Source organism: Denticeps clupeoides, chromosome 12 (genome assembly GCF_900700375.1).
Source record: "Denticeps clupeoides chromosome 12, fDenClu1.1, whole genome shotgun sequence".
Classification (NCBI taxonomy): Eukaryota; Metazoa; Chordata; class Actinopteri; order Clupeiformes; family Denticipitidae; genus Denticeps; species Denticeps clupeoides.
The window spans coordinates 17071825-17086930 of NC_041718.1; the positions used below are offsets into that span (position 1 = coordinate 17071825).

The 15106-nt window shown below is 46.4% G+C and overlaps 2 protein-coding genes across 4 annotated transcripts; one reads left to right on the plus strand and one right to left on the minus strand.

Annotated features, from left to right (window-relative positions):
* Positions 1-293: 293 nt before the first annotated feature.
* LOC114801012 (cell division cycle-associated protein 7-like) lies at positions 294-4151 on the plus strand. Its single transcript, XM_028998956.1, has 9 exons — positions 294-326; positions 395-520; positions 1192-1488; positions 1579-1665; positions 1773-1931; positions 2067-2204; positions 2453-2602; positions 3871-4007; positions 4109-4151. The coding sequence occupies exons 1-9, from the start codon at positions 318-320 to the stop codon at positions 4149-4151; spliced, it is 1146 nt and encodes a 381-aa protein (XP_028854789.1). The 5' UTR covers positions 294-317.
* A 2166-nt stretch (positions 4152-6317) lies between these two features.
* On the minus strand, positions 6318-12817 carry sp1 (sp1 transcription factor). Of its 3 annotated transcripts, none has more exons than XM_028998400.1 (6): positions 12559-12817; positions 11680-11759; positions 9013-10315; positions 7375-7525; positions 7076-7269; positions 6318-6683 (listed from the first exon to the last, which is right to left on the minus strand). In XM_028998400.1, the coding sequence occupies exons 1-6, from the start codon at positions 12563-12565 to the stop codon at positions 6385-6387; spliced, it is 2034 nt and encodes a 677-aa protein (XP_028854233.1). In that variant the 5' UTR covers positions 12566-12817; the 3' UTR covers positions 6318-6384. The 3 variants fall into 3 exon arrangements, with proteins under 3 accessions (XP_028854233.1, XP_028854234.1, XP_028854235.1); XM_028998401.1 differs by lacking the exon at positions 12559-12817 and adding an exon at positions 11866-12543; XM_028998402.1 differs by lacking the exon at positions 11680-11759.
* Between the last annotated feature and the right edge of the window lie 2289 nt (positions 12818-15106).

The window sequence follows — 15106 nt, forward strand, 5'->3', positions numbered from 1 at the left end:
ATCTGTCTGCCTGGATTCACGGGCCATAAATGGACAGCAGGTAAAGGCATCGGATGGTGTAATGGGTTGTTTTCTATATGTATATCTAGCAAATGTATGTGTGTGGATTTTTGTGACGTCACGAGCTTGTAAGCATGGTCGTTATTGCTGTTTACGATACATTTTATTATTATTTCCTTTTCCTTTTTTAACACGACATCTTCATGCGGTCGTTGCGACCTTTGACCTCTCGTTTTTAGGTTGCGCTTAATTAGCGCTGCTGTGGGAACGTGTAGGTCCTGTAGAGGAACAGAACCGGCACCAGAACCGGGACAACCATGGACGAGGTAGCGGGGTTTCGGTCGCCTATCCGCGGCGGGCGCCCTTTTTTAAATCCCGTTTTTAATCCCCGCAGCGCGACTCGCTGGGAATGACCTCCTTCAACCAGCAGCTGCACCAAATCTTCGCCGAAGAGTCCGAGAACGACGGGACCTTCTATGGCTTTTCCGACAGTGAAATCGGAGATTTGTACGATATCAAGGTTCGCACGGACGGGAAATTTGACTTCCACGAATTGTTAAAAGCAAAAAAAAAAAAAAGTGCAAAAGTTTTAGTCGGAAGTGAAACGATTCATCTTCCCAACCTGAAATCCTGGTGATTTAAAAGTGAACCTGGTTGTAATGTTGACATAGAGAATGAATGAATGATCTCCTACAAGGAAAAAGTCGACATATGGAGAACAGCACAGCGACCCTGACACCTGAAAACACGGAATTTGAGAATTTTTTTTTTTAATACAAAACAAGCATATAAAGTTGTGGAGAAGTCATTGAAGTCCGACTGACTTTTTATTTTATTTTTTGTGTTCACACCTTCAACCTTTAAACCCCGTGCCGGTCTGTAGTATCTGCGCTGGCTTTACATCGTGGTCAGTTTTGTTTAAACATTTTTATTTTAGTTTTTTTTATTTTGTGTTCTTCAAATTTGCACAGAAAGCTCAGAGAGTGTGTGTGGTTGTGAAAATTTGCCTTGGGGGGTAACTGAAAAGTCATGGAAAAAGAACCCCTACAATGGGAGGACCGATTGTCAAGACCCTTGAAGTAAATGTAATATTTGATCAATGTTAAAACGTTTTTTTTTCTCTTCTACATCGTTGTTTCATGTCGTCTGGTTCTGGTTAAGGGCCGAATCCTGACCTTTTGCTACCCACAGGGCTCCAACAGTGATGAGGAGAGGAAGCTGGTGTCCGTCAGCCCCAAGAAACCACCCGGCCAGCGGTTCACCTTGAGGGTCGCCCTTCGCTCCAAGTCGGCCGCCCCGGCGCCGAGCGATGAAGACGAGGAGGCCGAGGAAGGCCCGGCCGAACCCAAGGGGAAACCCTCGAAGCCGAAAAGCGGACGCGCTCCAGTTCGGGTGGAAGAGGAGGCAGCCGCTTTGTCTGGGTCCGAGTCCGAGGCTGAAACGTTCCTGCAGAAGAGGGCCATGAACATCAAAGCAAACCGAGCCATGGTGCACCAACGAGGGCTTCATCCTTATTCGTTTTATTAGAATACGCGGAGGTGTGTGGTGGTTTTTAATTATTTTTTTTTTGTTCCCCAGCTTGCCCAGTTAATGGCAGATTTGCAGAAGATGCCTGGCGGATTTCTGAAGAACACAGAACGTACTTCGAAGAAAGAGCCTAGGAGCGTAAGAGTTGCTCCTCATGCGTTGGCTTCTATTTTTTTGGGGGGTGGGGTGGGGAAGGGTTCCCCCTGAAAACTAGAAAATTAAAAAAAGGTGCTTTAATCATGCAGCGCGTGCCGCGTTCCTCTGCGGCCGAGGCCGAAACGCGGCGCAACCCGGAGCGCACGGCCCGGCGCCAGACCCGCTCGATGGGAGGACCTGAGGCCTTCACTGCTGCTGGAGACCCGGACCGGGAGCTAGAGCTGAGTTTGGAGGAGGAGCTCCTGGAGGTGAACCTTTTTAAACAGTCTGGTTATGGAGAGATTTTGGAATAACGTCAGGTCCACCAACCAAGAGCTTCTGGACATCGGCTGTTGTCGGAGTCCAAGGCGTCAGGTGACCATGCGACTTGACCGTGTTTTCAGGTGAGAAAGGCCCCTCGCCCCCGCGCTGCTCCGCGTCCGGGTAAAGCCCACGTTATCCGTCCGGTGGAGGAGATCACGGAGGACGAGCTGCAGCTGGTCGCCACCAATATGACCGAGAAGATCTACAACAGAGCTACTGTAGGTCTTCTACCTTCCCAGAAATGTCTGTAAGTTTTATAGCATTTCACCCGACGCCCTTATCCAGCGCGACTTCCAGTCAGTAGTGTCGGGGACAGTCCCCCAGGAGACACTCAGGGTTAAGTGCCTCGCTCAGGGACACAGTGGTAGTACGTGGGGTTAGAACCTGGGACTTCGGTTCACCCAGCAGGCTACCACCGCCCAGTATAAGCGGCCCATTCTTGTCTGTATTGGAACCCACACCGCAGGGCTCTACGTGTCACCAGTGCCGACAAAAGACCGTGGACACGAAGACGTGCTGCCGCGACGACGGCTGCCGCGGGATCCAGGGTCAGTTCTGTGGCCCGTGTCTGCGGAACCGATATGGAGAAGATGTTCGGAGCGCGCTGCTTGACCCGGTAATAATCAACAACAACAAAATCACATACAGTACGTCTCAATGGGCCCTACAGTTGACACCCCCACACTTGACCCTTCTGCGCACAAGGAAAAACTCCACACAAAAAAAACTAGGAGAGAGAAAATAAGAAAGGAAGAAACGTTGGGAAGGAGTGATACAGCGAGGGACGTCCTTCCAGGGTAGAGTGAGCCTGCAAGTGGTGTCAGTGCAGGGCTGGTGATGATTTGTCCAAAAAGAGACAAAAAAAGGCCTATAGTTGTGGAGGTGGAGAAGTCCAAAATGTAGTCCAGTGTCATGATGTACATTACGTTTCCATTATGATGCTACTGGTCCATTTTAAAATCCCTGAAGCTTTAGTTATTACGGTGGTGGTGGCTGTTTAGTTGGTGGTGGTGGCTGTGGTGACCCTCTGGTTCGTTTCCTGCTAAGTCCTCGTTTAGCAGTTGCCAGGAACCAGGATTTATCTGGTGGTCTCTTCACTGGAGTCTGTCGGTGGTCTATGCTCTTCATTCAGAGAGAACAAACAGAAGCAGCGTCAGACGGTGGCATTTTTTTTCAACTGATACTGAAATATGTGGTAATCGTGGTATATTGGCGCTACAGTGGCCCGGTACCCTGACTAGGACAGCCTAACTAAGGTGACATTTAACACATTCTGTGCTTAACAGTGTGATAAAGTGGACTTTTTACACTTTTCCACTTTAAAGTGGAATTGACACTATGTCTGGGAGTTTAACAGAAGGCCAGAGAAAACAGATGTGTTTTCAGATTAGATTAAAAGCATCATTTTTATTTTATTAATTTTTTTTTTGGGGGGGGGGGGGGGGGGGGGTTCTCAACTTGAGCCCAAAGCATTTGGACTATAATTTGTTAATAAACAGTCCGAGGGGAAATCCTATAATCTCGGTATTCCCCAAGCTGCAGGTGGCACACCCAGTTTTAGCTGTTTCATTTTATTCTCTCTCTCTCTCTCTCTCTCTTTCAAGGTCATTGCTGGTCTGAAATGCAACAGCGGCGGCGTTATAATCTTTTTAAAATAAGCACTTTTAACTCCAACACTTCTTTGTTGGCAAACTTTGCATTAAACCCACCTTGCAAGTTTCCATGGCGTGCTATCAGTTTTCATCTGGCCTGGTGTGAAATCGTGCATGCTGTAGATCACCCGATACAGCTTTATTTTTTGGAATGCACTGCTTGTGGACATATTACACTTCCAGGGGCCGAGTGGCATCACTGGACCTCATCTGGCGGTATTATCTGTCGCAGGAATGGAAGTGTCCACCCTGCCGTGGCATCTGTAACTGCAGCTTCTGCCGCCAGCGAGATGGGCGCTGCCCTACCGGCATTCTGTTCCCCCTGGCACAGTACCACGGCTTCTCCGACGTGCACTCTTACCTCAGCAGGTACGTAAATCATAAGGATTTACACACTTCAAACAGTGTGGTGGCTTTCGAGATATTTTGTCTGTGGATTTAAAGATCATCACTTCCGATCTGTTTTGCAGCCTCCGTAATAAGATGAAGCCTGAGCATGAAGAGGATGCCTGATCTCCCTTCCACCGCTAGATGGAGCCACTGCTTCTGTATTTTATAAATGTTTTATCCAAAAAAAAAAAAAAAGTATTTCCTTTTTAATGAAATAAACTTCACGTGTAATTACTGGCTGTACAGTTCATCATTGAGCCATGCTTTTAAGATAACAAAAAGAATCATACAAGTTATTTTGCATCCATTAATTTTAATCCAGATTTTCATTAATTGTAATAATGTACACAGCACAAAAACTGCCTTATTATAGTTGTAAAAAATTCTTAGGAGGACGTGTTTGTTTTTGGGAAGCAACGATAAGTGCAGGGGAGGTTCTCAAATACTGACCCTGGCCTTCCAATAAACGTGAGTTTAAAAGGCAGACTGGATTAAATCTCATACAGACTTTTTCCATATAAGATTAACTATTTTGTGGGATTGGGTTTTTATGCGAGACTACAAGTAACACAGACTCAACGGAGGAAGGACACTAATGGAGAGGTACAGTGAATGTGTGTGGAGAAAATGAACTTTTACATTGGAATGTTTAGACCCAATAGGACATTTGAGCAAGATTGGGCGTTTTTGGGTTCATTATCTTAAAATGTGAACCTTCCTTCCTTCCTTATACGACTATAACACTTGGGCAGCTAATGTTCTTTAAAACCTTTTTTCCCCCCAAATAAATAGAGAACATTTTTAGTGGATGGATTCATTGTAAAACATGGTGCGGACTTTATAAAAACGACAATTGGCAGTGTGCTCTAGCTGTTGCAAGTGGAAAAAAAAATCTATAAGAATGTACAAACGTTGTGAACTAAAATAAAAAATATGTACAAACATGTAAATGTATTTAATGTGAATGTCAAAAAAGCCAATATTTTCTATCCATACCAGCAACGACTGAATTATCCCATCTAGAATCCTGCCACTAAATCCAACTGTCGTAATTCTGCACACTCTTCCCACCATCATGAATGAACACATCCTTAAAACAAAATAATAATCCAAAAGAGCCCCTGAGTTGTGTGATCTGACAGATTGTAAACCTTTGATTTGAGTTTTGATTTATTTGTTATTAGCCTTAAAGTTGACTAAAAGTATCAAAATATATATATTTCATTACTGACATAACATGAACTGTAGGAAAAATTAGACAGTAATGGCAGGTTTGACCATTTGGGAACAAAGCATATATTATAAACAAATAACAGTAAATAAAAGGGTATTAAGCAGATCTGGACTGTACGGAACACATACACAGTTCTACACAGAACATCCTCTTTATAAACATACTCTCAGAAGAAAAAAAAAAAAAAAAAAAAAACTACATTTATATAAAAAAGACAATTTTAAGATTTGATTGTGTATGAAACTCACACATACACACAAACAAAAAGGCAATCTCAGGCGATCTTACAAGCTGATCCTTGTTGGGAAGTTAAGAATTTGTGTAGTTTTCAATGTTCAGAGAAAAATATAATTTATATACAAAAAAAAAAGTATATAAAAAAGTATTTTGCTATGATAAAAACTTATCAAAGCATGATGGCTTGTGTATGTACCTAAAGTGTATCAAAAGAAAAAATAATATATATATATTTAGATGCATCACCACATGGATTTTTAGAGTCTTTCTGTCCTGCGCTGATTAGTGCTCTGAAGTGACCAGATTCTCCAGACCTGGATGGGTCACAGACAAGCCCTTAAATGACTGCAGTCAGGGGGTTTAGTGGCACAGTGAACCAGGCGGAACACCCAGTCCAAACAGGGGGTGCCCAGACAAGAGTGGGCAGAGTGGGTGAACCTGAGCGGGAGAGAGCTGGGAGGGAGGGGCCACGCTGCCAACCGTGGTGGTGGGTGGAACTAATCGCAGTGCGTTTACAATGTGACACCATGCACTCCCCTTAAAAATGAAATACATTAAAAATAAAGAAAAAAAACCCACACCAGTTAAAGAGTCCTGTGTTTTTTGCGTATCAGGAAATGCAATGGAAGAACTATTTTCCCTTACTGTGGTAGGAGGAAAGTTAAAAAAAAAAAACAAAAAAAAAAAAACACAAAAAGCAGCAGCCCCCTCCTCCTCCCTGCTGACCTGTGACTGAAACGATAACTTTTTATTGGAAGCACACCTTGGCTCTTATAATAAAAAAAAAAAAAAAAAAAAAAAAAAAAAAATGTCCAGAACACATCCTTCTTGCCCTTTTTGTTTGTGCTCAGTCTGTAGCAGTGAGCACCCCGCCCCTCGGCTTCCTTAGAAGCCATTGCTGTTCATGTTGATGGAGGGCAGTTCCGTCACCTGCATGACATTAAGGCCGCTGCTGGTCAGTCTCGCCAGGCTCTCCGGCGACAGGGTTTCCATGGTGATGAGGGCGTGCGGCTCCGCCGCGACTCCGCCCCCGCCGTCTGTGGGTGTCGGGGAAGCGGTGTCGGAGGCGGCCGCGCCGGCGGTGCTGGGGCCCTTCTTGTTCATGTGTGTCTTGATGTGCTTCGACAGGTGGTCGCTGCGCATGAAGCGCTTTGGGCATTGCGTACAAGAGAACTTCTTCTCACCTGCATGAAATCAAAAGACGGCAACGTTACCGACGCGATCTTCAGATTAATAAGATGGATGAAACCCATGCGCTAAACAAACGTCTATGACCCAGAAGACCACAGTCGCTTAACTACTAATCCTAAGTCTCTCCAGGTAACAGAGTGGCCCTTAACTCGCCTATGAACCAGAAGACCCAGGTTCAAACCCCACTTACTACTATTGTGTCCCTTAAGCAAGACACTTAATCCTAAGGGGGGGACTGTCCCTGTAACGACTGATTGTAAGTCGCTCTGGATAAGGGCGTCTGGTAAATGCCGTAAATGTAAATGTAATATGGGTATTAGCGTCTGATTGATGCTGTAAAATGTAAATGAGAGGAGACTAAGCGATGGCGCTCTGCCCTTCTTACCGGTGTGTGTCCTCTTGTGCCGCTGCAGCTCGTCAGAGCGGGTGAAGCGCTTTCCGCAGGTTGGCCAGGAGCAGACGAAAGGCCGCTCGCCTGTGTGCCAGCGCAGGTGAGCGCGCAGGTGAGATGTCTTGCCGTACACCTTCCCACAGCCGGGCATGTGGCAGATGTGCTGCTTCTTCTTGCTGGGGTCGTTGCTGGGTTGGTGCACGGTGGCAGAATATCAAGCTTATTTCCACAGCCATTATGAAATGCACCATTCTTCATGCTTAAATAAATACTTTTGATGTCTGTGTACATACCGTCCTTCTCCATCCTTGCAGTAGGGACAGGTACAGGCCTCCCTACGTGTGCGTCTACTGGGTGGGGAGCTGGGAAGGTCCATGCCATCATCCATTGCTGTGCTGTCATCCATATTGTCTCCTACACTGGTGTTCTGAACAGCCTGGTCTCCTAAATATATATATATATATATATATATAAATAAAAACAATACAATCTCTCTATCACACCGTGCTCCACACTGCAAGCTAAATTATCTACATAAATAAATAAACAAGGTATTTACAATGAAGCAAAATCAGCACATTGCTCCCTAAAAAAAATTCTCTAAATAAATTATACATTCAATATTAACAACCTCAAACGGCTAATTGGCACTTATTTGCTGGAAGCGATGTAACAGAGGCACAGTGCATCGTTTGGCCATCGGTAGGAAGTGGAGGAAATACTTTATCACCAAGATGTGGCGAAGATAACAAGCTCCTTCCAAAATCAAGCACGGAGCAAGAAAGGAGGTCATCAGGAAGCCAGCCCCGGGAATTTATGGCCGCAGCCGGGCCACACCCTTACATTTTACAACTGCTTTGTGTACTGTAAACATTATTGACCTGTCGGGCAGGATGACCAGCTCAGGTCGTCCATGCGGATGTTGCCGACTTTTCAGATGTAGTACACAGAGGCGTCTTTGACACACGACGGGGGACACGGACTGCTGTCATGCGTACGTACATAGATACTTTGGTCTTGGAGATGACAACACAACCCACACCGGCACATATGAAGTAATTTAAGAAATGCGTAGCTTGTAGAATTTGTTTTTTTTATTTTTTTATTACAATAATAAAAAAATAAGTCTTGCAGGTGGCATTGTCTGTATTGTTAGAAGGCTTTTAATTGTGGGTTTAATGGCTTGTGCTATGAAATTGGATTAATGCAAAACAGGCCAGACTACAATTGAAATAAAGTCTGTATAATACGGTTATAACTACGTTGGCATCCTGGTGTGTTTGTAGAGGCCAAACGTTGACACACTTAAACGGACTCTCTCCGTAAATATGAGTGAGCTGGGAGGGGGAGGAGCTGCATAATTAAGCAACTTTCCTGCCCACCGCTAAAGAAGTTTGAAGCTGAGAAAGTTGCCTTGGTCTTGCACCCCTTTGATAAGCCCGACCCTGGATGGGTGGAGTGAAGTTACACCCCTCAACCGTAAAAAAAAAAAAAAAAAAAAAAAAAAAAAAAAAAAAAAAAGAAGAGCGAGTCGACGTCACCGCCTTTGTACTGAAAACCGAGTCTTACTGCTTCGTCACGTCCGAGGTGCCCGGGGAAGTACGTGTGCACGCACGCACGCACGCACTCCTCCGTCAGCGCGCAGGTCGTGCTGACACTTGCACAAAACTAGTTAAACCAGTGCGGCAAGCGGCAGACAGGAAGTCGAATCCTCTCGAGCACATCCTGCATTCGGCGCTCCGCCGCATGCGAAACGCGCTGCAGTCGGTACCGACGTACGCAGACATTAACTGTGACTGCCTAGCATCCGTTACACCTTGTATGGTTAGATGCTGATCTTAAGAAAACATCTAGTGACGAGAGAACGAGTGAAATACCAACTTCGCGTCGGTGTACTTGGGCGTAGATTAAATGCCACGCGGAAAACTGACCTGATGGGTTGGCGATGGTAATGGGTAACTGGTGCATCTGCAGCCCTGCATTGCCCAGCGTGTTCAGATTGATGGTCTGCAGCCCCTGGAGCTGCACGGCACCCCCCGCCTGCCCTTGTGCCAGCTGTGGCATGGGGGCGAGCGTGATCTGGGCCCCGGCGGGGCTCTGCAGCTGCAGCGTCTGCCAGCTGACTTGGCCGCTGGGTCCCACGGTGCGCAGGAGGATGGGGCTGCTGTTGGGGATGGCCTGGATCTGGAGGTTCTGGAGGCCGTCCTGGGTGGCGAAGACCTGCCCCCCGGCCGCTACCGTGCCCGGCTGGATGGTCTGCAGTGCCGAGGCGCCTTGAATGAGCTGCTGCGGCTGAATCAGGATCTGCTGCTGCTGCTGTTGACCATCTCTGTTATCAGGCTGGATTGAAAGGCCTCCCGCGGTGTTCTGGAAGGTCGCCGCCGAGATGCCATTCGCACTCTGCACCTGCGTGTAAGACGTGCCTCCCTGTGTGGTGGAAGCAGCGGTGGTGGTGGTGGTGGTGGAGCTGCTGTAGTAGCCAGTCCCTGCGGTGGAGGCTGCTGTGGCCTGCTGGTGCTGCTGGGTGGTCCCCGAACCTCCGGACCCACTGCCGTCCCCTCCGGCGGTCGCATTGGTGTTTACTGGGAGGAGCGTGATGTTGCCGTTCAGTGATACGGGCATGTTGGCAAGGAACTGGGCCTGGTTGGGCAGGACAGTGTTGCCCAAACCAAGATTCTGGAGTGGGATGGCCTGTTGGATGAGACCCGGAACGGCTAGAATGTTACCCGTGGCTCCGGCCCTGTTGGTGGTGGCAATTAACTGTTGGCCACCGTTGGGAGAAGACACCAGCTGGAACTGACCCGTTGCTGCGCCCGAGGCATCTTGCTGAGGCTGGGCAAACTGCAGCTGCTGCCCATCCACCGTCTGGAACTGGGGGATCACCTGGTACTGAATGTTGGGCATCACGCCGGAGAGCGTGGTGAGGACCTGCTGGCCCTGCAAGGTTGGCGCCACCACGTACTGCTGCTGGGGCTGCTGGTGCACCGTGGCCCCCGTGGACGCCACCATCCTGTCCTTCCCCGCGTCGTCAGCCATGACCCCTGCGGCCTGCGCGGCGCTTCTCTCGGAGCTCGAGGAGGACTGGGAACCGACCGAGATCACCTGCCAGCCGTTGGCAGCGTGCGCCAGCTGAGGCGGGTTTATTTCTATCTGCTGATTCTGTTGCTCTGACGCGGCGTCGTTCTCATCAATCCGACTGCAGGTTGCCGCTAACAGAGCGAGAGGAGAGGAATCCTTCAAGAGATTGGGGAGGAGGAAGAAGAAAGAAGAAGAAGAAAAGATTTTTTAACCACAGTCTGAAAGTTATAGATGTGTGGAGTAAATTGTGTTTAAAATTAAATCACAACGTAAAGGCATAAGTCTAAAATTGAAGGAGAGAAAGAATAATGATTAATAGAATTTAATTTAAGAAATCATTCTACCCTTGATACAACCAGAGTCTGTGAAAGTATGACTAAGTGTGCAAAAAGCCTGCAGAAGAGTAGTACATTACCGGCACTTCATGATATCTACAAGTGATCTTTGAACAGAAATGTATCCTCTGCATTAAAGATGTGCGTGAACGCAAATGGCAAAGTTGAACAAAACTTGAGTCTAAAGTTGAGTATCTGACCCATCAAAACCAGAGTTTTGGATGGTGTAGGATGGATGCAGCCTATTGCATGGCTTCATTTGCATTTGGGCACATTTTACTTGTAGTGACCACGCATAGTTATAACCAGTTATAACGAACAAAGTACCTAAAAAACAGTCTATTTAATCTTAACATGTGGAATGTCCTTGGAATCGTGCTGTTAACTGGTACTTTCCAAATCTGCATTGTGCTGTTTAGTTTTATATGGTTTTGCCTATGATTGTTAGTCTTATATTTGCACATATATATATATATATATATATTTTTTTTTTTTTTTACAGTATATATAGAATTTCTCAGTATTGCAAAACATTTGCAACAATAAAGAACAGTAGTATAATAACGGCAATTAATGCTATATACGCTTGATCTCCTCTGCATTAAACTCAATACTGAATCTGAGTCTACGTGAATCGTCCAAATCGACGCACCGTTCAAAACCACAGAGGGAGAGAGCAACGTGCGGCGCCAGGAAATGGGTGGAGTCACCAGGCCCCTCCCCCCATGCCCCCACCCCCGTCCTTTCAACACCCACCCAAAACCCGGCGGGCAGCCAAGCATCCCCTCCCCCACCCCACCCATTTCACTCCCACCCCGCATTTCACCCTATAAACTCGCTCGGCCGCCCGAAGCCGCCACCCCCCCGAGGGCCGCCGGGACGGGCCGTGCAGGCCGCTGTCGGGAGAGCGGGGCTTGACGGGACCGCCCGGTCTGGCCTCCTTCGCGTCGGAGTCGGTCTGCCTTCCCACCCAGTGACATGTGCGCACCGCAAAAAAAATATATATATTATCAACAAACCCCGCAATCTGAACTCCAACAGTGAAATATGCTGACCACACAGAGAGAGAGAGAGAGAAAAAACACGACAAAGTTTGATTACTGTGGATCGATCAGAAGCGGACTTCGAAACTGCTGATTGTTTCATTAAGTTTTTTTTTCATTTGTTTAGAACTACCGAACTCACCTGTCCGGTACTCGTGGTTCGCTTCTGAAGGAAGCCTCCGCCACTTTCCACCAGCGCGGCCATTTCATCTTGCTGTTGCTCTGCGTGAAAACGTAACTTAACTAGCTATTTTTGGATAGGGTGGGTGGAGAAAAATAAAGAGTAGGCTCGTTCGTGACACAACACTTCACGTTAAACTGTACCTACCGTCATTGGCAAGAACACAGGGGACATGGTACAAAAAGAAGAAGAAGCAGCAGCAGCAGCGACTTGTTTTCAAAAGAGCGCGAAGCTGGGAAAACGAGTCCAGAACTGGCGCTGGCGGCTCAACCGGCTAACCTACGCAGAGCAGAATGACTCCGGGACGCCCAGTGCCAATTCTTCTCGCCGTTGACCCGCCAACCACCACAAAATGTCCGCTCGATTAAAAGAAAAGACGAGCTGGAAGATCGCCGGGGCGCCGAAGCCCGTCCGGCTCCGGGCTAGCGGCTCGACTGCTAGCGTCGGTTAGCCTCAACTTCCCAAAGTTCCCCGCTAAGCTAACCTAAGCCCATCTCTTCGGCGCAACTTATTTACTCGCTCAAGGGGGACACCGCTGCCATTGTCGCGGTCCCTTTCTTTTATTTTTTTTGCTTTGGCCGCCGTGCGACAACATGGACCTCGGGAGGGCGGGCGGGACTTTGACGAGGGAAATTCTCCCGGCGCCGCTCGTAAAGTTCACTAAGTGATGTTAGCGCTCGCTAACCAACTAGCCTGGCGAGCCAGACGGGAGTCCGGCCCAGGTCCGCCCTAACCTGCGCCCGCGATCGTCCCTCGCTACGCTGCTTGTTTCGCACCAGTACGCACTTCGACATAGTTAAACTTCCCAACTTCAGGCGTGGAAAAAAAAAGTTCACTCACCACTCATAATTTCGAGACGGGAGGAGTTTCTCGGGCTTCTTTTGGGCTGACATCAACTTGCGGACGATGCAACCGAGCTTGGCGGCGGCGGGCCACGGCGAAAAGAAGGAAAGACCGTCGACCAATCGAAAGGCGAGAAGCCGCTTTTGCGCCAATAGGAGTGCTCTGGGGGGCGGGACTTTAAGCGACCAGAATTTTTTGCTTCGAAGAGGACTGGGATTTAGGGGCGTGAACAGTGCATGGCGTTGACCAATGAAAGTTCCATGTGTCCTAGAAGGGGCAGGAAGAAACCAATGATGGCGCGGTACAGGGGCGGGCTTTTGGGTGGGGTCAACTTGAAGTAGGTTGTTCTTTGGAACGTTTGAGTGATGTGACATGTTTTGGCGGAAAAGGCGCCATTGGTGAGCATATAATGAAAGTCTACTGATCTCGGCCCAACAAACGTTCTTATTTCCTTTTCCGTTGTATTAAGAAGATTAATGGACTAGTTGTATCTGTGTTCAGTTTGTTTAAACACTAATCTGCACAATGATTTCTCCTTTTTTACATTTACAGCATTTATCAGATGCCCTTATCCAGAGCAACTTACAACCAGTAGTTACAGGGACAGTCCCCCCCTGGAGCAATTTAGGGTTAAGTGTCATGCTCAGGGACACAATGGTAGTAAGGGGGATTCGAACCTGGGTCTTCTGGTTCATAGGCAAGTGTGTTACCCACTAGGCTACTACCACCCTTTTAAGATACATTGTTAATATGTATTGAATACATTCTCCACATGCACATTGTTTGTCGTGCAATATTAAGCTTTTTTTGTTTGACAACATTTACATTTGTCTCATGCATATGCAAAGTGTGGAAATACTCAGAAAACTGAGAAGAGTGAGAAATCAGAGTGGCAGCTCATTCAAACTGAGACTTGAGCATGTGCATGGGGAGGGGGGTAGTGCTGAAACTTGTCGGGAAATGGGTTTCAGTACTCACACAAAGTCCTCTTTCAAGCCTTTATTTGAGATTATCACAGCAGCTGAACAAAAACATAAAAAAACATGTATGTATGTACTAGGGCTGAAAAAAACAGCATATATTCAGCAATATGAAGATAATAGGAATCACATTACATATAATGTTCCATTCTTTTTTTTTCAGATTTGGTCATTTCCAGATATAATTATGAATAATAAAGTAGAAATTTAAATTTTTAGTCTTAAGCATTTCATTAAAAGCAAATTGTTTGGATGGTGGGGTTAAATATATGGTTAAATAAAGTGGTGACCACGAAGTCCATTTATAACCAACAAAGAACAAGAAAACAGACTATTAATTATAACATGTACAATGTAATAAAACAAATCACAAAAGGCCTTGGCATTGTTCTCTTAACTAGTAATGTACTTACCAAATCTGCATTGTTCTTTTTAGTTTTACATGGTTTTGCCTTTCTTGACACTTATGATCATTAGTCTTATATTCGCACCTTATATTATATATTATTTTCACAACCCTGCCACTGCGGCGTTAGAATTTCTCTGCATTGCAAAACATTTGCAACAATAAAGCCTGAGAACTCAAAGGCCTTGTTGTCTCCATGTACGGACTACCACCTAGTGGTTACACAGGAATCCACCAAAAGCAAGGCATTTGCATCATTTTTTCTAATTTACTGAAATCGTGTGTAAAAGTCCATTTCTATTCTACGTGTGTTCCAGAAAATACGTACTGATTTAAGTAACATATGTGAACAGGATACTGTGCCAGTTCTAAAGGTCTTTGGTCATTTCTTTGCTCAGGTTGGGACTATAAATATTAATGTCAGCCACAAGACTTTAAGGGAAGATGGGCGGGAAGAAGACTATTTGAAGCTGCTGATAAGTCTTGGCATTTTATTGAAGAAAAAAACAACAACACATCTTTGAGTTTTACAGGTAAGATGCATTAAATAAATCAAAAGATTCCAGGGGCCAGTAAGATCGATGCTGGTCAGAGAACCATATTCTTTGTTCATGGTGTTTCTTGACCTCCTCAGTTACCTGGCCTTTCTGTTCTCTGGTTTCTTAAAAAACTCCCGTCCACACGGTAGCGTTATCCGAAATGATGTCGTCCTCCTCCGCTCCCCGGCCTTGTGTCTCATTCCCCGTCTAGTTCTCCTGCGCGGAGTGTTAAACTTGTCCTTTCATTAGAAAAGTTCTTTAGAAATTGTTACACATATTTTATGTTTAAAAACATTAAATTGTAATATTTGCATATTGGTTCCACTTAAATACTTGCAATATTGAGGTCTATAGCAGTCGCAATGATTAGAAATGTGCTCCATTCAGAGGATTTCTTGTAGTTGCTTTATAAGTGTCTGCCGCCACTGCAGCACAACCACGAGCGTGTTAGCCGCCATTGTTGCATGTAAGACGCGTTCGGGGGTCATAGGTCAGGACGGGCTCGTAAGACAGAGCCGACGCCGAATGAAGCCGATTTCAATCTGAACGATGTATGCACTTTGCTTTGCTCTGAAACTCATTGCAGGAGCGCCGAAGCTTTGGCCGTTGCTGTGCGAATC

What these genes read in the sequence shown, in the direction of transcription:
- LOC114801012 (XM_028998956.1), top strand. An exon ending in TGGAGGAGGAGCTCCTGGAG is followed by an intron (nt 1,932 to 2,066) that starts GTGAACCTTTTT and finishes CCGTGTTTTCAG; the next exon opens with GTGAGAAAGGCCCCTCGCCC. An exon ending in GGAGCGCGCTGCTTGACCCG is followed by an intron (nt 2,603 to 3,870) that starts GTAATAATCAAC and finishes TATCTGTCGCAG; the next exon opens with GAATGGAAGTGTCCACCCTG.
- sp1 (XM_028998400.1), bottom strand. An exon ending in GAACCACGAGTACCGGACAG is followed by an intron (nt 10,316 to 11,679) that starts GTGAGTTCGGTA and finishes AATCTCTTGAAG; the next exon opens with GATTCCTCTCCTCTCGCTCT. An exon ending in TGCAAGGATGGAGAAGGACG is followed by an intron (nt 7,270 to 7,374) that starts GTATGTACACAG and finishes GCACCAACCCAG; the next exon opens with CAACGACCCCAGCAAGAAGA.